Source organism: Prosopis cineraria, unplaced genomic scaffold (assembly GCF_029017545.1).
Source record: "Prosopis cineraria cultivar Desert tree isolate PC_DT_omini unplaced genomic scaffold, ASM2901754v1 PC205, whole genome shotgun sequence".
NCBI lineage: Eukaryota > Viridiplantae > Streptophyta > Magnoliopsida > Fabales > Fabaceae > Prosopis > Prosopis cineraria.
The window spans coordinates 1-22,833 of record NW_026555532.1 but is presented as its reverse complement, the minus strand read 5'-3'; the positions used below and the strand labels follow the sequence as shown (position 1 = coordinate 22,833).

The 22,833-nt window shown below is 36.2% G+C and overlaps 3 protein-coding genes across 5 annotated transcripts; 1 reads left to right on the top strand and 2 right to left on the bottom strand.

Annotated features, from left to right (window-relative positions):
- Window positions 1–2,122: 2,122 nt before the first annotated feature.
- LOC129295862 (mannan endo-1,4-beta-mannosidase 2-like) lies at window positions 2,123–6,824 on the top strand. 3 transcript variants are annotated; one of them, XM_054934449.1, is made up of 6 exons: window positions 2,123–2,611; window positions 2,902–3,034; window positions 3,810–4,007; window positions 4,771–4,893; window positions 5,496–5,707; window positions 6,059–6,824. In XM_054934449.1, the coding sequence occupies exons 2-6, from the start codon at window positions 2,939–2,941 to the stop codon at window positions 6,450–6,452; spliced, it is 1,023 nt and encodes a 340-aa protein (XP_054790424.1). In that variant the 5' UTR covers window positions 2,123–2,611; window positions 2,902–2,938; the 3' UTR covers window positions 6,453–6,824. The 3 variants fall into 3 exon arrangements, with proteins under 3 accessions (XP_054790424.1, XP_054790423.1, XP_054790422.1); XM_054934448.1 differs by having other exon boundaries at window positions 2,765–3,034; XM_054934447.1 differs by having other exon boundaries at window positions 2,123–3,034.
- A 436-nt stretch (window positions 6,825–7,260) lies between these two features.
- On the bottom strand, window positions 7,261–8,482 carry LOC129295864 (uncharacterized). The gene has a single exon (XM_054934450.1). The coding sequence runs from the start codon at window positions 8,367–8,369 to the stop codon at window positions 7,470–7,472; it is 900 nt and encodes a 299-aa protein (XP_054790425.1). The 5' UTR covers window positions 8,370–8,482; the 3' UTR covers window positions 7,261–7,469.
- Window positions 8,483–10,114: 1,632 nt separating this feature from the next.
- LOC129295865 (two pore calcium channel protein 1B-like) lies at window positions 10,115–22,090 on the bottom strand. Its single transcript, XM_054934451.1, has 19 exons — window positions 21,958–22,090; window positions 19,874–19,934; window positions 19,498–19,664; window positions 18,907–19,012; window positions 18,651–18,728; window positions 17,524–17,585; window positions 16,408–16,480; window positions 15,994–16,059; window positions 15,781–15,921; window positions 14,939–14,996; window positions 14,251–14,358; window positions 13,940–14,003; window positions 12,166–12,334; window positions 11,827–11,891; window positions 11,628–11,718; window positions 11,184–11,270; window positions 10,855–10,935; window positions 10,568–10,605; window positions 10,115–10,468 (listed from the first exon to the last, which is right to left on the bottom strand). The coding sequence occupies exons 2-19, from the start codon at window positions 19,898–19,900 to the stop codon at window positions 10,381–10,383; spliced, it is 1,569 nt and encodes a 522-aa protein (XP_054790426.1). The 5' UTR covers window positions 19,901–19,934; window positions 21,958–22,090; the 3' UTR covers window positions 10,115–10,380.
- Between the last annotated feature and the right edge of the window lie 743 nt (window positions 22,091–22,833).

Below are 22,833 nucleotides of genomic sequence, written 5' to 3'. Positions count from 1 at the left end.
CCACACCCAATCTAGCACGCCCTCGTGCTAGGGGAGAACGACTCCGCCCAAGGATCGTACGTACAGTACTGCCACAAACACATCAGCTTACTGCTGAGTGGCCACCCGAGTCCTGCACTCTTCGGACCCACTCGCACCTGCGAGCTAACAGGAGTGGAGTCGACAACGGCCAACCTTCCCGCCCGAGCCCCCTCTTTTGGACCCATCTGCTCGGAGGCCTTTCTGGAGCGGTGCCGAGGTCGACCAGTCCCAACGTGGGACCCCATGCGCACACGGTAGTAAAGTACGTCCCGCTCTGATACCACTCTGTCACGGGCTGAGAGTCTGGCGCAGCACACGGCGCCCGTGCGGCGTCCTGGAGGACCCCATAATCCTCAGGACAAGCCTTACCACATACCGATACACTGGTTTCGCCCTGCCATGGGCTCATCAGGGAGGCGGCACTAGCCCCCGACCAGTTGTGCACACAGTCCGAAGACTGAGGCAGAACACCCCCAATGCTAATGTCGCCCTCTTTACCCATATTGTGCGAGGCTAACCAGCGGATCGTTCATTACATTGGTCTTTACACGATCACGGAGATATCATCCGTGACATTCTCCCACACCCAATCTAGCACGCCCTCGTGCTAGGGGAGAACGACTCCGCCCAAGGATCGTACGTACAGTACTGCCACAAACACATCAGCTTACTGCTGAGTGGCCACCCGAGTCTTGTACTCTTCGGACCCACTCGCACCCGCGAGCCAACAGGAGTGGAGTAGACAACGGCCAACCTTCCCGCCCGAGTCCCCACTTTTGGACCCACCTGCTCGGAGGCCTTTCTGGAGCGGTACCGAGGCCGACCAGTCCCAACGTGGGACCCCACGCGCACACGACAGTAAAGTACGTCCTGCTCTGATACCACTCTGTCACGGGCTGAGAGTCTGGCGCAGCACACGGCCCCCGTGCGGCGTCCTGAAAGACCCCATAATCCTCAGGACAAGCCTTACCACGTACGGATCACACTGGTTTCGCCCTGCCATGGGCTCATCAGGGAGGCGGCATTAGCCCCCCACCAGAGAATGTCACGGAAATACCAGTTGTGCACACAGTCCGAAGACTAAGGCAGAACACCCCCAATGCCAATGTCACCCCCTTTACCCATATTGTGCGAGGCTAACCAGCGGACCGTTCATTACATTGGTCTTTACACGGTCACGGAGATATCATCCGTGACACATAGGTTCCTTGAGAAGTGCCAAGTGATACATCAGTGTCATTCATTGGCCCACAGATTATAAAGATCACCCAACAATGGAGATTGAGAATGATACTCTGCTTCCCAAATAATTGCGCTTTGCTGTGTCAATTATCTGAACTTAATCCTGTTTTTACGTGTACTAAATTAAAACTTTCAGCAAATCACTTCATATAGGATACCCCTGTTCTTTATTCTTTTTTTCCTTTAAACTAATCCTAATCCATTGCAGATAGTTAGAGGCCACTTTGGATATGTGTGTGTGTGTGTGTTTTTTTTTTTTTTTTAAGAATCAATTATGAGATTTAAAGCCCTGGTTTTGGAGAAAGTAATCTAAACTTTCCAATTTTCTTAAATTTCATTTAATTTCTAAAACTCCATTTTACATAAACTAGACAAACACTCCTAATTTTTCTAAACTTTATTGGATTTTTGAAATTTCATTATGTAAAAGCTAATTTTCCTTCTATTTGGTAAATCAGTTTTACAAAATCGACTGTAAAAAATATTATTCAAATATCATCAAGTTATGTTAATTAATTTTTTGTAATTAACTTTTTTTCATTTGAAATTCAAATAAACCCTTGAAGTAGGCCCACCTGTTATGTCCACAGGGTGTGGTTTCATATTAAAATATGTAGTTGGTAAACAATGGGGTTTATTCTGGTACAATTCCGTTTATTTGTTGTGCAATTGATATTATATAATTTATCAAACCCTTAATTAATAATGCAATTGGCAAACTTGGTCTGAAATCTTAATTAGCAGAATATTTCCGACAGGTGCTTAAAATCATCTTTAATGCCGAACCGGACGCAGGGGCCACGTTGCGAGCGAGTTTTGTAAATTTAATTTTTATATTGTTGATTTTTCCCCATTTGGTAAACAGTATCGGGAATGGCGGAGTGCGTCATCGGGATGGCCCATAATTCTGGAAACTGAACACTGAACAGAACTGGAATATTGCGGCCGAAGTATGAAAACAAAGGCTTGGAGTCTTCGTCTGGACTACATCTTCCAGCATTCAATTACCGAACAGACTGAAACAAACGTTTCACCTCACGTTCAAGATCTCTGCTTTATTTTCAACCCATATCATCTTTATTTTTGACCCTTTTGAAGGAAGGCTCGTTATTCTTTTGTCTTTCTTCCTCGTCGTGGTTTAATTTAAGCCTTCTCATTTCATGTTTGCCATAATCAGCTTGCCCTATAAATTCTCTAACTGCATCCCAGTACAGCAATTTACAACTCTGTCAAATTTGGGGGGTGCTTGGTGAATTCTAACAGGGGTCGGTGACCTTCTCATCTAAAGCCACTAACCTGGTGGAGTTCTTGAATACAGAGCCGCGACGGTATCTGGAAATCTCTGCAGGTCGTTAAATTTCGTTGGTTTTCATCTGCAATTTTGTAGTTTTGTACGATAAATATATAAAGAAGAATGTCGGCGGGAAGTGCGCTGTATTACCCTATTCTTGGTTTTGCATCGTTTATTCTTTTCATTTACATGCCTTTCCGTGACTTGAAGCTCGGTTTTGATGAAGAGCCTCAATTGGCTTTTGTGACAAGAAACGGAACTCAATTTGTGTTGGATGGCGAAGTTTTCTACATAAACGGGTGGAATTCTTACTGGTTAATGGCTCAATCTGTTGACGAATTTTCCAGACACAGAGTCGGGGAAATACTGCAAAACGGCGCGAAGATGGGTCTAAGCGTTTGTAGAACTTGGGCATTCAATGACGGCGATTACAATGCCCTTCAGACTTCCCCTGGTCAGTTCAATGAACAAGTTTTTAAGGTAATGTTCTTTTCGTGTGTGTGTGTGTGTGTGTCATGATCTCATACTTCTGTTGTATGCTGCTTCTAGAATTTGTCCTCTTCGTGTTTTGGTGCCTTTTTTTAATAGGGTTGATGTCAGTAACCAGATTGAGGTTGTCTCTCCGTTTTTTTTTTTTTGGTGGCTGTTAATTCCTTCATCCCCTACTTTCAGTTTGTGTAAATTAATCATGCTATGCGTACAGTTTGTGTAGATTGAGGGTGTTGTTTCAGAGCCAAATGATGTAATCATGTTAATGGAGAGACCGTAGTTTGTTCCTGAGAAGGCAAAACATCAGTGCGATGGAATACGGGGAGGAAAAATTTTAGGATCTTTTATCATTATTTTATTTATGCCTCTGTTTCCAATTGCCAGATGAGTAAACATGAAATGTTCTGGAGTTGCGTTTATTCATCTTTCTTGCTCCTCCGCAGTAGATTAATTATCCTTAATCCACCAACTGAATTCCTGGATGTTGTCCCCAAAATTGTTGGGTTTTCAGTCAAAACTGGTTTTGGGGCAATGTGCCAAAATCAAAATGTTTATTAGGGATGCAACACATGCTTACATTTTGCAGATTTTCTGGACGTGCATTTGTGTTATAGAAATCTATGATAGTTGCTGTGGAGATTCATATTTGATACTGGTAGAAAATGAGAAATGCTTTCTATTGCGATGCTGGTGATTATTTGGGCCCATGTAAGAAAGTTAACATTATTTTCTGATTAATCAAAACTTTGCTGAGAATGGTTCGCAGGCCTTGGATTTTGTCATAGCAGAAGCAAGGCAACATGGAATAAGGCTGCTTCTTAGCTTGGTTAATAACTTGCAACCATATGGCGGGAAGACCCAGTATGTCAACTGGGCATGGCAAGAAGGGATTGGGTTAAGCTCGTCTAATGATTCTTTCTTCTTTGACCCATCCATACGTAATTATTTCAAGAACTATATCAAGGTATTGGACCTGTCCGTTATTCTTTTCTTATTGACTTGGGGGAGGGGGGAGTTGGGCGGTATGTGCAGGGGTGGAACGAGACAAGATCCCCCCCCTTTTTTGAATATGCAACATATTTCCACGCCTGTGCATGCATCGAGCATTCATTTGTTTGGAATATAATGTCAACCCTGATGGTTTTTCTTATTTGTAATCCAGAGGTGTAAACCATGGTAACTAAGTTCTTATTATCAATGTTATTGTGTTTAGTTTTGGCTGAAAAGGACCACGTTTTGTGTCAAAAGAAATGCCTTTTCTTGTCATTTGCCAATGATAATTTGTGTCATGAAAAATTGTATAGAATTAGAAACCATGTCAAGTAGATTGCATGTTTCTCTCTGCTGGCTATTCCTGTTGTTTGGCAAATGGGTGGCACTTATAGCTTACTCATTTTTCTCAGAACTGAACCATATTGTCAAGTGTTCAGAAGTTTAGCCGGGTAATGGTATCTTGAACTAGAAATTTTCTATCATTGCACTAAATGCTGAACCATCCAAATTTCTCCTAATAATAAAGTAGTGTTGAATCATGAAGATTGTATCTCCTATCTCAAACAAGTCAAAAAGGATATTATCCATGGTCTTCCATTTCATGCTAATTGCATCACCGGTTCTCACTGCTTCTTATTTGGCTGGACATCCAAATTTTGGATCATTGTTTCCAAATCTTGAGAGTTGAGACTGTGCTTTACATAAACTCAGTTTCGTTAGCATTTTTTCTGCAGACTGTCCTGACAAGGAAAAATACTATCACTGGAATTGAATATAGAAATGATCCCATCATATTTGGTTGGGAGTTGATTAATGAGCCTCGTTGCATGTCTGATCCTTCAGGTGACACTCTTCAAGTAAGTGCTATATCTGAGTTTTAAGTTTAAACCTCTTTTGACCTTGAGTATTTCTAGATGAATCATCAAATATTAAATACTAATTTGAAGTTAAAACTTAATCTTGATCATTCCCCCCATTTTTAGTAATTGCGTGTTGTAACATGATTGGTTCATGCTTGTTGGAGAAAGTAGTTCACTTTTCTATTTTTCTTTCCTCAATTTCATGGTTTAGTGAAAAATTCTTATGATCTCTGTGAACACTTTCCTGGTTATTGCCTCATGACAGCAGAAGCTTCCTGACAAGTGCTACGCTAAATTTGAGATTAAGGATTACTGTTCAGTAATTGCATACCCATTTTTCTGAGACCGTCATGAATCAATTTGAATGTCCTAACACAAGATGATTATAGAACAGAAGGCAAAATGGTTTTAAGCCTGTAACATGAGTATTTAAAGTCTATTAATATTTAGCTTTTACTGTTCCATATAAATTCAAAGTAACTAGTGAACAATGGAGCCTTTACTTTCATGCTGTGGTTTGGAAAAGGAGTAGAATAAGAATAGTTTAGCTGCTGCTTGCGTGGATATCCAGGCATACCTTAATTGACTTGGAATTGCAGGAATGGATAGAAGAAATGTCAACTTTTGTCAAAGCGATTGACAAGAACCACCTGGTGACTGTTGGGCTCGAGGGTTTTTATGGTCCTAATGACCCAAAAAGGTTGACTGTCAACCCTGAGGAGTGGGCATCAAAACTCGGATCTGATTTTATTCGCCATTCCAAAGCCTCAAATATTGATTTCACATCAGTTCATATTTATCCTGACCAATGGTAAGCTTTGTATGATTTCTAAATCTGTAGTTTGGGTATTGCTATAAGTCACAAAGATAAGTGGAACTTACTTTTAGAACTATTAGTTCCCGAGCACTGCGACCTGGAAGGTCCACCGTGGAGGATGTTGGCTTTAAGTTTCTTTTGATTTCGTTTTAAGTGATCAGCTGTCTTAAAGAGAGTTCTATTGAAAATTATATTTTTGCCCTTTATGGTTGGCGTCCTGATTTGAATTCTGAAATATACATCCAAAGTTTCTCATGATGTCACGTAGTGTTCTCTTTTTACCGTGACCCTGTGCTGCTGATTCTTTTATATATATATATATATATATATATATTTATTATGTAGGTTTCATGATCAAGTATTTGAAGACCAACTGAAGTTTGTGTCCAAGTGGATGCTTTCTCACATGGAAGATGGTGACAAAATATTGAAGCATCCCGTCTTGTTCTCTGAATATGGCTGGTCAGATATGAACAAGAACTTCTCAACATCTGAGAGAGAAATGATGTATAAAACCATTTTAAATATAATCTACAAATCTGCCAAGAAAAAGAGGTCTGGAGCAGGTGCTTTAGTCTGGCAATTCCTAGTCACAGGAATAGAGGAGTTTGGAGATGATTTTACGTTGATACCCAGTGAAAATTCATCGATCTATTCACTTTTTGTCAAACAATCATGCAGATTGGCCAAAATCAAGTGGCGCACTCAGCAGAACCGAAGCTTCAGAGAGTTGTGTTAGCCATAGAAAAATCAAGTTTTAATACTGTGGAAGCGAAGCCAAGATTTAAAAAAAATGGCTAGTTTTATAATAACCTTATATTCCTTCACCGATGTTGAATTCGAGTGATTAGTATACATTTTTTTTTTTTTTGGTGAATCGAGTGATTAGTCGTTTACAGTATTTTTGTGGTAGCACGTATAACAGATTCTTAAATAATGTTTGCTTCTGTAAAGCTTGTTCCCTGATAAAACAAAATCTACAAGGAAAATGAGTTTAAAGGTTATAGGGAATGCCTTTGAATCCGAATCGTTGATATTGTAGAATTTATTTATCCCAAGGTTTATTTGTGAATAATCAACTCATTACCAGCTTCTTTGCTATTTGCTTTCATATCGCCAGGGCCGTTCTTCGTGTATGTTTCTCTTTTCTGGACAATTCAACTGATCATTTAATTATCGATGACCAAGTTTTATCGCTTCTTTTGCGTCAGTGATGTTTGGGCGAAGTAAAGAGCTTGGCATCCTGCACAAGCAAATGATAGTCACTGAGGTCTGGCAAAGTTAACGAGTTTTATGAATTTATCTCCGAGAGCATTCCAAGAAAATTATTAGCACGAAAATTTTATTACTTGATTGTTCAAGAACAGTGCCAATAAATTATGTGGATTATGAGATCCAGGTGCAAGAAATGGATCTACAGTTGTTGCTAGCAAGCGATCTATTAGCCGTCAGCTTTCCGAGACACTGCCAGAACATTACAGTGAGGAGCTCGCAGCCAAACTTCTAATCGTAAAAGATATCCTATGAGAATAAAATGCACACATCCAGGCAGAGAAAGTCGAACCTCTCAAAAAGATTATCAACATCATACAAGAGAAATTTGAGATTCTGGATTCCGTATAAAATCAAGCCAGTTGTACGAACCTAAAAGCAGCACCATTACAAAATTACAAAAAGAGAAATGAATTAAAGCATTGCTTTCTAGTTCCTATTAGCAAAAGAAGGCAAATTAAGCTGCAGAATTTCCAATACGCAGCTAACTGGATCTACGGCTTGACAATCTTGGGGAAGTTCTAACCCTGTTGCCAGGAACAGGGCTATTATCTACTTGACTCTTGTTAGTGTTCTTCTCAGCCTTCTTTCCTTTCGAATTCGATTTGCTCGCCTCTACAACCTCCTTCATTGCAACATCATCAGCATTATCACCTCCTTTTTCCAATCTCCGACTGCGGGTCCGCAACGCCATTGAGTCCGATCTGTCCGGAGAACTTTTCAATGGGCTCCCCGTTTTACCCCTATCATTCCCAGAATCAGACATGCAATTCCTCTCACTTGCCAAAGCCACCTTATCAAAATCATCGCCAAGCTTCTTCACCAGCCTTCTACGAACCTTACGATTCACTATTTCAACCTCCCCCTCCCCTGGAATTTCCCCCTCCCCTGGAATTTCCCCCTCCCCCTCGTTATCCTCCTCAATCATAGCCAGGAATCTTCGTCGCTTTGCCGGGACGGGAGCCGGTGGTGGTGAAACCGGGGATGCTCTTTTACCACCGACGACGTTCTCGCTTTTGGGTCCAAAAGGAATCGATGCGGCAACAGGGCTGCGATTCAGCTTCTTGAAGAGCTTTTCACGTTCGGCACGGAGCTTGTTGACGTTGCCCTCGATCTTTCCCTGGAGGCGTAAGCGCTTGAGGCTGAGACCTCCCATGGACCAGTGAGCTTCGTTGGCCCAGGACATAAACGGATCAGCAACTGGTACTGGAGGATCAACCCGGTGATCGTTAAATTTGACGTCGTTGTAGATCCGTGGCCGAGGAAGGCTGGTGCCGTAGAATTTGCCGGGACCAAGAGAGACCACCATTGTTGGCAATAGAGAATCTGGAGAAAAGTAAGAGAATGAAGAAGCAAAGTAAGAAGATTTAGTGAGATGAAGCATGGGTTTGGGTAGGTAGGGATTATATACAAGTTCGCCAGGGGCGGGCAGAATTCGGCGGGAACGATGCTATTGGCGCGAGGAGTTGGCGCCTCAAGCCGCGGTGAAAAAATTGAAGTTTTATGATGAGCTTGGGCTTTTGGTTCTTGCATGGGGACTGGAATTGAACCCCGCAATGCCATTTGCTTTTTAGGCCGCTGGGTTCCAGGGTGTCAAACGACTAGCTTTTGTGTCAACTCTGGTGGATCTCTATCCCAAAAAAAAAAAAAAAAATTCTCGTGGATGTCACATTTTATAATGTCCAATGCCAATGCAAAGTTTAAGAACCATTGAAAGCTGCACATTTTTTTGCTTCAGTTCTTATGCATTTTTGATATGTTCAATGTTTATCTACATATCATATTGATTTCTGTTTAACTTTGTTTTTTACTTCTTTAATATTTTGTTACATATTTTAATAGAATTGAAATTCAAATGTTAAAAAAGTATAATCTTTTATACATTTAAAGTCATCATTTTTCCTCGTGCATGGTATGATAAAAGAATTGAAGAAACACTACTTAGTTGCTGGTATAAAGAGATTAAGAGACTTTCCAAACTGCTATTTTTACAGGAAGTTTTTATAATTTCATGATATGTTCTTATAAATGCTTGTAGCTAATGTGATTATCAAAAAATCCTTGCGAACAAAAAAAAAAAGAACTTTCACCAAATGTTTTACAATGTCGTTGAGTTCAAGCTCCCTATCAATTTCACTCAAACAAGCCAATTCATCAATAGGCCGAACAACAACCATCAATATTATTAGAATTACATAATTCTAATAAACTTGAAAAGTTTTTAAAGAATTATAGAAGACTCAAAATTATTTAAAAAAAACTGCAGCATTTAGAGTTTAAAAATCAAGATTAAAATATATTTTCAAGCCAATTATAAAATCTTTTACATATTAAAAATTATATGAATATAATATGAATTTTTTTATTTTTAATAACATATCTATAACATTATACCCTTATATACGTATAAAATGGACTAAGTTTTAAAATATTAAATAATATATAATATATTTTAAAAAAATAAGTGCGTTGTGAATAAAGTACACACCATCTCCGTATGGTACAGCTATACCCACCCCCCCCCCAAAAAAAAAAAACTCCGTCAGATCCAGAAGAAAAAAAAAAACTCCCACTCAACTCAACGCCTCAACCATGTTTAATGGTCAATTCTCTTTCCGTAGGGAGAAAAGATTACCCAAAAACAAAAACAAAAAAAAAAAGAAAAAGAAAACTTTCAATCCGACCTCCTACTAATTACTCAAGGTCCAAACATGTTTCATTTCATTTTTGGAGAATTACTTTAAAGTCTCACATAATATAATAAATACTACAAGATTATCCATGTTTAATCGTCAATTCTCTTTCCATAGGGAGGAAAGATTACCCAAAAACCAACAAAAAAAAAAACAAAAGAAAACTTTCAATCCATCCTCCTACAAATCACTCAAGATCCAAACATGTTTCATTTCATTTTTGGAGAATTACTTTAAAGTCTCACATAATATAATTAAATACTACAAAATCTATTAACAACTGAACAAAATAAAATGTGTCATCATTTTCTTTTATTAAGTTATCAATGAATTTTGTAGTATTTAAATGTCTTGTGTGAAACTAGTATATAATTCTGTCTCATTTCCCCACCTCTAGTACCAGCCTTGAACCCATCAAGCAGAACGATGACACCACTGACCCATGAAGCATTACAGATACATGTATATACTGAAATGTTCTCCTCAGCGCTTCCCGTAACGATTAAAAAAAAAAATACAGATTCACATTTATCATAAGCTACCACATGTTGTTGTTCATTTATTTAAAAAAAAAAAAACTACGGCATAAGAAATGGTTTACAACCCAAGTTAAATTGAGGAAGCTCAACAAAGACAGACTTCTTTGCGTAAGAGAAAAAACCAGGTAGACAAGTAGCTTTCCCGTTTCACCTGCAACAGCCGTTATGGATGTGAAGGCTGTGCTTGACACAACTCAGAGCTCAACATATGATGAAGAAGAACATCAACCCTTTGGCTGCGGGATTTGGTGCTGCACCAAAACAAGATAAGAAGAGCACCATCTGAGTCAACTTAAATAAAGATAGTTGACGGTGGTGCCAGCAGCAGAAGTATTGCCAGATATACATACCCAATACGTCGTCTTCGATGTCTTTCTCCTTCAACCTCCTACAAGATGACAAAACATAGCATCAGAAACTAAACAGAGGTTCAACAAGTTTCTGTAGAAATTGAAAATATATGCACACGTAAACTGTCTAGCCATCAAATTTAACAATGATATACTGACAGCATAAAAAACAATCCAAGATCGAGATTCAACACGAGCACGTGGAAAACCTTTAGTTAATAGTATACAAATGCATAACTGGCACAGAAACATACGACAAGCACTAGAGTTAGAGATTAACTACAAACCTTGTCATCTTCTTCTCTAGTATCAGCAGACGTCTCAAGCTCCATTTCAGCAAAGAATGCCTCCAAGACAAAAGCAACAACCTAAAATACAGGGAAAACATAATCACTTTTAACTTACTAAACATAAGCAAAGATAACACATGGACAATAAGGACAACTGTTTATACAACAAAAATGCAAACGAGTTAACTATGCAAAGAACTGGTATGTGTAGTACATGCCTACAAGAAAATTAGTGTAACTTCATGTAATTTAATAAGCTTTCTACTGTGGAATGTTAAGGCCGATATAATCATAAAGCATTTAATAAGTACAAAAATAAAGCTTACCAAATTCAAAAGCAGCAGAACAGTTATTAAGTAGAAGCTAATAAAGTAAAGATAGGTCCAAGAAGTTCCTGTTAATTCCTTGTAGCTCTGACATGGAAAACCACAAAATATGTGTCAGGTGTATACGATATAGGAAGTCATTTTCAAACAATGACACAACCATAAATCTAATACTGGTAAGTTAATAATGTGAATAAACATCCCAAAGTCTGACACTGACGTGCAATTGGATGTTCACAAGCATTTACAATGCACTGACTATTGGTGCTAGTGAAGGACTCAAACGACAAGGCCTTAAAATCAGGCAGAAAGAACACGCCCAAGAGTGGACCCTCTTCAGAGAGAACGATCCTTTCTAAGACAAAGGCAACTGCACTACAGTAGTCATTGTTGACCAAATGATGACAGCGAAAATGATAAAATTTGGTGAAATGGTACCCATACCTGCATCCATACATGCCAGTTTCCCATGACTAGCAAATTGAAAAGTGTAACCATTCCATTTGGATAATCATTAAAATTAAAGATCAGATAGCTATTATTGTTAAGAAGAATCATCCAAGAGAAAATGAAACCGATAGTTATTTCTAGAATGGATTAGCTACAACCGTTGAACATGATTTTATAGATGAGCAAAGGATACTCATTGTCAGAAAGGCCTGTTGTTTCCAATTTGGGATTTCCAGCATTGACAATTCCACCGAAGATCTACAAATTAAAACCACATAAAAAGTTGAATAATAGAACCCACTGATACCCCCACACATCAATTCAACAATAACAAACAAAGAGATGAAAGTAGACAGTATTTTCACAGGTCCATTGTTAGAGCAGTGAAGGAAAGCATTAGAAAAGAGAAGATAATTGCCATAGATAAGGTCAAAATAATCCTTAATTTGATTCACTAATGAATGACGAAAATTTCAATACTCAATTAAGGAAGCATCCCCCCAAAAAAAAAAACAGAAGGCACTTTATTCACCTGTACACCAAGGGAGCAATAAATACATAAGATACAAAATATGGTTCCAAGGTATGGCATCAAACTTGGTATGAGAGTTAGGAAGGTTGCCACAAAGGCTCGGTATTGCTGGACATGCATAAGGAGCCTTATCAACCTCAGCATTCTTGCTAAAAGAAGGTACCGAATCCTGTAAATAAACATATATTATCTTCAGGGCTTAGCAGGAAAGAAACTGAGTTCCTCTTCAAACTGTAAATTTTTACTTCGGCTAACAAGACATGCTATTACATATTTTAAGGTCAATTTAGCAAATTTATTGGAATTTTGTAGTAGGAATTCAGAAACAATAATGAGAAAAATACTAAAAACAAAACCTTTTTTCCCTCAATGTAATAATGACAACACATAATGTATTATTCAGAAACTCTGAGAAAGAGGAATAGCATAAACATCAATATAATTATCACAACTTCTGCAAACATCGTTGTATGAAGCAAAGAAAAGTGGATGCAAGATATTATCATGAGTTCAAATTACAGCTAGGTACAGAACCTTTTCCTCTGCTCATTTTATTTTGGTCATAAAATAGCTTATTTAGCATTTACTCAATTCACCTCATATACTGGCAATCCTTCACAGGCCATCCACATAACTATCATGCATCTTTAACTGTCATTAGATGCCATTCACATTGATCCATATATTCAGACTAGATTCGGGGCATGTGATGAAGGGGACAAGTTCATCTATAATGTCTTAATATTCAGAATGAAAGGTTAAGGTATAAAATACTTAAAATATTGTGAAAACATAACTATTGGTCTTTATAGTTTTAACATGTTCTGGTACAAGTCCCTATAGTTTTTTTCATCGCTTCAAGTCCCTCTAGTGTATCCAATATGCAACGTTAATCCCTCGATTTTTAAATATACCTATAAAGATGATGAGATAGCACTGATGGTATTAAATATGTGGACCTGTAACTAATGCCGTTAAACCATCTAAAAGTGGAATTATGATTCAACAGATTAACACCGTTGTCCACACCATTCTGTTTCAAGCTTCAAATGTCAATTTATTGAATCATAATTCCACCTCATCACAAAGATCAATGACGTTAATCACATGTCAGCATATTTAACATCGTTAGCACCACCTCATTGTTCTTCTAGACATATTTAAAAATAGAGAGAATAACATTATAGATGAGATAAACTAGAGGGACCTCCAGCAATGAAAAAACCCTGCAGTGACCTCTACCAAAACAAGAAAAAATTATAAGGACCAATAATTGCATTTTCCCTAAAATATTTTATGAATTTAAACATATAAAAAATTAACGCAAACCATCAATTAGTCTATTGTGGTATAAGGGAATTAGTCTTTTTATAATCATTTTATAAGAAAAAAATTGTCACATCAATAACAATAATGAAAAAAATTCTAGAAAAAATTATCAAGAATTTAAGAAAGTTCAAATTTAATTAACTCATAATGTTGCCAAATTGAAAAATGATGACATCCAATAATCAGCTTATACTTATATATAGGTATTAATAAAGAAAATAAAAAAAAATTAAGAAATGCAATCTATGGATCATATATCTTTAAATCTCAGTCAATAGATCAATAGAATAATGCAATAGCATGACATGCATTAGACTGAGACTGTATTCCGTGAATCCTCAGAAGTGCAACATTAGTCATTATGTTTGACCAATTGAAATGCACCACTACTGTAGACCCCAAAAAAAAAAACAAATAGCACATTTCAAAGTAAAAAAGTCCATACCATTCTCCATTTGAGAAAAAGATCAGCCCATCAGGTGTAACAAAAGTCATAGTTTCCCCGATGACTGCAAAAGTTTGAATCATTAGTCAGAACACCATGAAATAGCCTTAGAACAAGGTTTTACCCCACATAACATCAAAATAGAAGGCCGCAAAACGACTTCAATGGGTGGGTCATGAACACATGGTAAAAAATTGCAGATGCCGAAGAGTAAAATTATCCCCAATATTTAATAAGAAATTCAGAGAATATGCTAATAAAATCAGATAATATTTAAAGAAGCAAAAAACTCCAGATAATTAGAAGCCTACCAATTATCCATGTGATCATAAAATCAAAGCAATTTTGACCATCCCGCCAATAATTCTCAAATCCATATGAATAAACTTTTAAAGCCATTTCTATTACATATATCCACCCTGTAGTACAGCAAGGAAACAATCAACAGTATGTAAACCAAAAGCTGCACTGTAACATATAATGTACGACATTGAATTTGAGCTAATAAGTATCAAAGAAAAATTATTCGAATTAGCCCACATAAATGTAGAGTCTTCTGAAAAAATCATTTGGACAGCAGGGAGTGACATGCAGGTAAGTTACAAAAATTATTAACTCAATTTAATAGCTCAACATGGATTGCAGAAATAGATAATGAACCCAACAACAAGAAGATACTCCCTCCGGAGGACAATATAAGTCATAATTAACTAATTCACGATTTACGAATAATGTTAGTTGAAACCTTAGATTTTCTTAAAAATGTCCATATCTTTTCATTTATGCCATCATTAAATGCCTTATATAAAAGCCTTGATAGTTGATAATAGTAATTAAAATTTCAGTACATGATTTTTTCAAAAAGAGTAATAAATAAAGGGCATAGTTGGAAAAACAAATATAAAAGTTATCCAATGTCCTATATTTGGACTAGGTAAGGTTTTTCAAAAGATGCCTTATATTGTGGTCCGACGAGAGTACACTATTTCATCCACTTACCAAAAACAAACTCAACCCCTTGCCACACCTTTTGAGCAGAATTATTTTGTAGATCAAGCTGTAATGTTGCATACGAAGAAAGATAAATTAACAAAATGCTTGTGAAGATCAAAAAAGAATAGAAGCAACAAAATAATACAAAATCTAGGTGGGAAGAGATATGTATGACACTAACATAAACAACATATTACTTCTCTGTTACATTATGTAAATATGATGCTTCAAAAATAAAGGATTGAGGTGAATTTTCTGAAAATACTTAATAACATTCAACAAACACATGTTCTTTTTCTAACTTATAATGATAATTTAATCCATCGATGGAGCATATGATGCAAGGAGAGCATCTCAAATAATTCATTAGCATCCAGGGACAACAATGGTTGCTACTACATTTGTCAAACATCACCTACCAGAGTATCAGTAAGATAATTGATAACAAATGAAAAGCAACAAATCATTGAAGGATACCTCTGACAAATATGGTAAATATAGGATACCATGTATTATTAGAGACTAAATGTTTTCCTCGAATAGTGTTTCCTCAATCTCCTCTTTTTTGCTTTCTTTCTTTTTTTTTTTTATTACTGGATTCCAACCTAAATGCTTAAGATTCAGTTAAATGGTTCTTTGACATAATAGATTTTGAACCCCCCCTATCTCACATCAAACAAGAGTCAATACTAAATTTAAAATCAGTTGGTGACAAGAATAAAGGGATCCAGCAAAATGTTTTTTTTTTTTTTTGGGGGGGGGGGGGAACCAGCAAGATCCTGTTTGCTTGGGCCAAATAAGCCAATGTATTCAATTATTAACATGCTATAAGGTATAATATACCATACCGTTGTCTCAATTACAACAGCTATCAGATTCAATATAAGAATGAAGGATATTAGCAATCCAAACTTGGGGCACCGCACAAAGGCTTTCAACTTCTTGGAGATAGAAGCATGGTAGAATGAAAAGTAATCAAAGTAAGATGGCTGCAATAAGAACAGAAAAAAATTAGATTCTGCACATGAGCTTCCAAATGTTCTAGCATTATCTGAACTTACACTATCCTCCTTCTGGAACTTTAAAGCAATGGCATTGCAAATATCAGCAAATTCATCCTTGTTGATCTGAAATTAAAAAAGTTGAATAGCGTTGAAAATTTCAGGATCAAAAATATAAATCAAAATGTTATATTTTGGAGAGGAAAAAAAAAGAAAAAGAAAATTCAAAATGTTATGTGAAATCTGTTTAAAATGACAGTGAAACGTCAACTCTATATTACTGGCCAAGTGTACACATTAAGATCATGTGCAAAGACAGGTTTTGGAAACCTATAAGCACAGATGCAATTATACATTATCGTTTGAGATATGCAGGTTCAAGCAACAGGGAACACCATATTTAATCTACACAATCACATGCATAAAAAGTTGCATCTGAAAAACATAAAAGAAAAGCTTGCAGACAAAACGCACCTTTACATCATGACTATCGTCCAGCTCATCAAATATCAACTCAAATTCTTCCCGGGAAATATTTGGCAAAGTCCTAATAAAGACAGATAAGTTCATGCTTTGACATTCACAAGGTGGAAGGAAGATTATAGAAAGATACAAAGTTAGGACCAAAATAGTAAGATCAGCTTATATTGTCTCGATCCAAGAAATTAGGTAACACCACTTTGCCAGAAAAGAAATTGCAGTAATGAGCAACTACCAGTTACAATAGTGAAATGCAGAAAATATGCCAAACAGGTGGTTCCCAGACTACCTCTGTATGAAGTATTGGTGCAAAATTGCATTTATATGCCCAATAATTGGACACACCTGCCTCTTTCTCCTTAAAGGGAAAAGGTTCACCATCTTCCTATATTATTGTGACTGAAAGTATGCGTTTGTGTGTTTGTGTGTTTAGCACCAGAGGACAAAGGGGGGAAGGGAGGGGCATAAGGATGATGAGTGACCTGATTAACAATAGAATTCCTTTATCGGCTAAAATAAAACTAGAGTTTTTTAACCTCCAAAAGAATATGACTTGCTCAAAGGACGGGCTGAGTGATAGCTCAGCAATTGTTTCAAGTTTTCACAAAGCAATCTAGTTTAAGGATTTCTAAAGCTATTAACTGAAAATATTGCAATGAACTGGAAACTTGGCAGCTGTTGTCACATCTAAGTAACTTGCATTGGAAGCCAAGGAATCATTTAAGGTAAGACAGTGTTTGTAAGTGCCCTTGTACTGTAACCTTGATGTTCTCTCTTGCCTACGGTCAGTAAAGTCAGATGAGCAGTTTATACGTTCTGAAACTTGACTTCTGACTCTCTATATCTCAAGTTAAATTATGAAGATCTGGATAACCCTCTACATATGCGCTTCCATTGAGAGTTTTTTTTCCCCCTTCTTTTGAAAAAGCAGAGGAACCCGCATAAAAGTGAATCATGAATAATAGCAAAAAAAAAAAAAAACATCTCTTTCATGTTAATAAATATATGGGAATTTGGGAACATTTTTAACTGAAACTGTCATGAGCAAGCAACAAATGAATACTATGATAAATCTGAAAGAATATTGAACACAAGTAAACAAAGTAATACCTGTACTTGTTCAGCTCCTGAAAGAGTTCAATACATTGGTCTTTGTTAAGATACCCAACATGCTGCGAGCACAAAAATGAATCTCACGAAGCTTTAGAATCAACACTAATGAGTTGCATATAATCACAAAAGGAACCTTTCCTAAGCATAGAAACCAAGTGATAGTCAGTGTCACATTTTGAAAGGAAAAAATATAAGGTCAAATTAGAAATGATTAAATGACCTATGAGAAAATGATCACATCTCTTGCTTCCCCTTAGTGTTCTATTCATGGTTGTTTTAAGAACGTCTCTTTGACCAAATTGAATAGGCATAGGATGGCATTGTTATTTTCTTAAGTTCAATTTCTTTTCATTGCCTTCTCTTTCCCCTTCCACTTCCGTTTTATTCTAAAGGAGGCTAACTTATCCTCCTCTCGCAATTCTTGTCCCATCTAATGAAGCTGCTGTCACATTGTCTGCATATTCTTGACAGTACACATGATAGTACAGCACCAAGCAGCCAGATCATTATTATGGACAATGTATTTACATCCTAAGCCTAGAGCACTTTTGAACTTCCGTGAGTTCAGATTCAATCTTAGTCCCAGTTAGTTCATGACTTCTTGTAAAGATTTATCAGTCTTTTTACTGCTAATTTTTATACAGACGCTTACTTAGTTCTTTCCTTTCCCAAATAAATTAACTGCACCCTCGGAGATTATGTTATTCTGAGTTTCAGGGGAAAAAATGCATTCCATAATCTTCTCCATAACTTTGAAGGAAGAGCAAAAACAAAGATCCTTAAGGATGCACAAGGACATCAAAGGAAGAAAAACCACAGAAAGACAGAAGGGCCAGAAACTTATATATAGACGGCAAGGCACATCACAAATGATAACAGTAATAATGGAATGATAACAGTAATAATGGAATGAATGAATAAACACACAGACATGCACGTGCAGGTGCACCTGCTTGCAATTTGTACAATTTATATATATATAGTTTTGTTCATACTGGACCATGACCAATAACAACAATAGCAAGCCTTATCCAACTAAGTGGGGTCGGCTACATGGATTATATGACGCCATTGTGCTCTATCATTCAGATCATGACCAACAAACCAAAATAAAATAAGCTTACATTATCATCTAACAGATCAAATGCTTTCCCCAACATATTTCTTCTCATTTGATCCATCTCAAAAACTTGTTTTGCAAGCTGCAAAAATAGTAGTATATTCAAGAGCCATCAGCTGTCATTTTAATTTTCTTTAGAGAGTATATAAATAATATACAGTTAAAACTCTTCTACATTCCGAGTAAAATTCCAATGAGTAACTATATGAGAAAATAGCAACAACATGATGCAATATTTACAATTTTTTAGTACTGGGTACCTCACTCTTGAAACTGTCATAAACAACGGCAAGGACCAAATTCGTGACAAAGTAGACCCCCAACAGCACAAAGAGAACAAAAAACAGGCAGTACCAACGTGAAGCCCTAAAAAAGCCCACAATTCAATGAAATTCAGAGCAGTAATTACTTGGGATAAACTTAACAGGATAAGAGATATCCTACACTATAATTATTTCATCTCTACCGACAATGATAACATTTTTTTATTCAATAAAAATGTTGCGGTCAACTTACATGCCAATATAATAACTAATCTACAATTTCTCATGAAAGTAAGCCCTTGTAAAATTTGCAAATGCCTCAAAAGAAAAATATCTTAAACAATATAATAATTGATCTATGAATTCTCATGAAAGTAAGCCCCCATGAAAATTTGCAAAAGCCTTAGAGAATAATACAGACATGATTATGATATATAGAAACAAAGACTTCCACAATCAAATCCAACATAAAAAAACGAAACATCCAAATATATTTAAAGCAGTTAAAAATACTACATCACTTAGACCTAACATTTTTCGGCAGATTATGACAAAAATGGAAATTTAAAAAAATTTTCAACATCTTACTTGTATGCAGGAATCCAAACATCTGGATTATTGGATGTGGTAAATAAAACAAACATCTGATACAATGTGGTGCCATAGGAAGTGAATACTATTTTCCCCTGTTGAGTATCTTCAAACATCACATAGGCCACCCAACTTGAGAAAAGAAGAAACAGAAGCCCCAAGGCCTGCAATTCATGAGAATTAGACAGAATGACAGAATGAAGTATTGGTAGAGAAAAATGACTTTTCCAAAAGAAATAATCTAAAAAAGTTGTAAACAAGTGTGACTCGATACATCTTTTATGCAACATGGACTAAAACACTTTTCAAAACTACCACTATTGCATATGGGAAAAGAAAAGAGCTAGGAACGGAGGTAAGACAGTAAACAAACCAGGACATTCAGGTATGTGCCAAGCATTCCAGCCAAGATGGTAAGGGTTGCTCGTAATTCCCTAAAATTTAATGTGTTAGATTATTTCAAACAAAGGAGCCGCAAGGGCATTTTCATTTTGTCCAAATATGGAAGAGTTCACAATGCATGTGAAACATGATAAGTGAAGTGATAAAGTACTAAATAATAACTGCAAGGATATAACATGACGTCTGATCTTACAGTGCCAACTATTCTAACCTTCTCTTTTGTTGAAAATTGTGCCCTAGGACCATCATTATACTATGAACATTGTTATTTAATGAATTTTTTTTTGTTATCATATTAATTGTATGTTCACTATGATAATTGTATCCTTAAATAAACTATAGTAATTGTCATAAATATCCCTAATCAGTCATATATGAGGAATGATAGATAATACAACAATAATATGACTTTAATTAGTTATAGAGATATAAATCAAAGTCAGAGACATTTGAAAGGGTACAAGGTGCTAGACTGACCCATTATGAGAAAACTGCATGGTACAAATCATAAGATTATCTCATATGTAACCATATTACTAAGCTCTTTGATCTAAGATCATTATGAATTCTTACATGATGACCACTAAACTTTACCTAGTCAAAAGTCACCTTTAATCGGGTGATCATAAAGGCTATAATTGAGTTCTAGTGATATTCATGAAGAGAAATATGAGTGATCAAGATGGAATTTGTCCCTTACATTAATTGAGAAATATTACTCATCAAGGAGTCCAATGATATCTCAATCCAATAATATCTCTCAATTAATATGAGAAAGCTGATCTGCATTGTCAGCTCCTAAGATCCCTCTATTGGGCTATGATATTACAGTAATACCAACAGATCGACTCCCTCTACTAGACTCTAATATTACGGTAGAGGGAGCCGATATGCATTGTTAGCTCTTGAAATCCAGACACTTAAAGAAAACTTGAGAAGTACGACGCTAGAAAAGGGACGACGCTAGAAAAGGGATTTCTTGTATCCACTTTGACTTAAACGAATTTGATCGGTCCACGATCGCGATTGGGATTTAAATTTTAGTTTCTGTTGCACCTCCTAATCCAACACCTTTCCCTTTGATCTTTCAGTTAAGTAAAAGGTAGTAAACAAAGCCACAGGGACTCAAAGAAAAGGGGGAGATTTTCAAGTTTTAATACTTCTTTATGTTGTGAAATATTATCATTTTTCCTCCATTTCAAATGATGTGTCAGCAACAGAGACCTCTGAATCTGATCTAGGAAATTCCAAATCTTTTGAAATTTTGTCACCTATATTTCCAAACATCAGTATCAATGAGGGTAAAATAGAGTTGCCAAGAAAACAAGATATCAAAGAAGATACAGATGAAATTATTTAGTAAGAAAATTTAGGGCTCATTTGGCAATCTGTTCCGAGAACAGTTTTCTATTCTCCAAAACAAAACAAAAAATAAAAAAAAATTGTTTAGTAGAGTGTTTTCAAAAAATGTTTTAGAGAACAAAAAAAAACCAAATTTGTTCTGGAGAATAAAAACAAAAACATCTTTTAGTTGTTGTAGGATTATTGCTCTGGAGAACAAAAGAAAATGCAAAAAATATTTGTTTTCATTATTTTTTCTTTTTTGTTCCCTGAACTGTGTTTACAAAACACCAGTTCTCAAAATAATTAAACAAAAACAATTTCAAACAAGCCCATAATTATCTATGAGGTGCTGACTCTTTTTCAACCAATACTGCCATTGTTTAATTTCTCTATGTCTGAGATGTTTGGTAGGCCAAGGAAAATTAAAATATTGTCAACAAAGGTCACTTTTCACAATCAACAACCACCAGCAGGAGATGGATGTTAATTAGCGCAGAAGATGGAGATAAACAAAAAAGTCATGTATTCTACCTTCTACTGAAATCTTGGTCTTTTTTATTATTTTCCAGTTATGTTTTGAACAAATAATAATTTCTTGCATGAATTTTTTGATTTCAGACAAAGCAATGATTGTGAAATTTTCATACAGAGGTTTGAAAGGAGTATTCTGAAAAATTTCTTTGGGGGGGAAAGGGGGTCATGTAAAAATACCTAATATGTAAAATGAAAAGAAGAACCCTGACATAAGGTGCAAATCTGACAGGTAGAGAATAAAAAGTCACTGGCGACAAATACACAGCCTAAACCACCATATCAGCAGCCAGAACTAACAGACACAACACCTGTATATACCAACAATCATTTTATTAGTAGATAAGAAAGTATATTAAATAATAGAGCTTAGAGAAAAGATAATCTTAAAACGACGTGATCTTGCCCCCTCCATTTTAGACAAGTCCACGGACATGCACACAATAAGGTCCAGATTTGAAGTAAGAGCAATATACAAAATAACATAAGCACAGAGTAACAACATGCATTGCATTAAGCATATGAGCTGTTCATTATTGTTGGTGTTGGTCATTACTCTTTGTTTCATAATTGCCTCTCCCACTACTACTACTAATGTCATGTTGTCATAACTATAAAATATTGTCATTAGTGCATTATGAAAGTTTTAATTTACTTACCATATTGCTTTCCAAGGATATCTATCCTCTTCCCTCCAATCGTTTCACAGTCCATGTTTTTTTTTTCCTTTTTTGAACTAATGTAAGAACCATTTGTAGCTCTAAGTTAGAGCCCGCATTATAACTACATATAATATAGAAAAACTTTATTAGGTTCCAAATTTGTATATGTTGTGTCCTTAGGTTGGGCAATAACTAACTTGGAAGCAATTATAGAGTAGACTTAAAATAGGATCTGCTACAAAAAGATTTAGATATAAAATTATTATCATTTTTGTTCCACAATATAATGTGATTCTAGTATCAGGGTAATATCTAAGGATACAGCATGTCCACTAAATTCTGGAAACAGAAACAGCTAATGCTGCCTCAGATTTGCTACCATTCAGCAGATTTT

Coding starts and splice junctions, on each gene's coding strand:
- LOC129295862 (XM_054934447.1), top strand. CDS start 2,678: ATGTCGGCGGGAAGTGCGCTGTATTACCCTATTCTTGGTTTTGCATCG. Junction 3,035..3,809: donor TCAATGAACAAGTTTTTAAG/GTAATGTTCTTT, acceptor AATGGTTCGCAG/GCCTTGGATTTTGTCATAGC. Junction 4,008..4,770: donor ATTTCAAGAACTATATCAAG/GTATTGGACCTG, acceptor TTTTTTCTGCAG/ACTGTCCTGACAAGGAAAAA.
- LOC129295864 (XM_054934450.1), bottom strand. CDS start 8,369: ATGCTTCATCTCACTAAATCTTCTTACTTTGCTTCTTCATTCTCTTAC.
- LOC129295865 (XM_054934451.1), bottom strand. CDS start 19,900: ATGCTTGGCACATACCTGAATGTCCTG. Junction 14,004..14,250: donor TATGATCACATGGATAATTG/GTAGGCTTCTAA, acceptor AAACTTTTGCAG/TCATCGGGGAAACTATGACT. Junction 10,936..11,183: donor TTCTGCTGCTTTTGAATTTG/GTAAGCTTTATT, acceptor CCTGTATTTTAG/GTTGTTGCTTTTGTCTTGGA.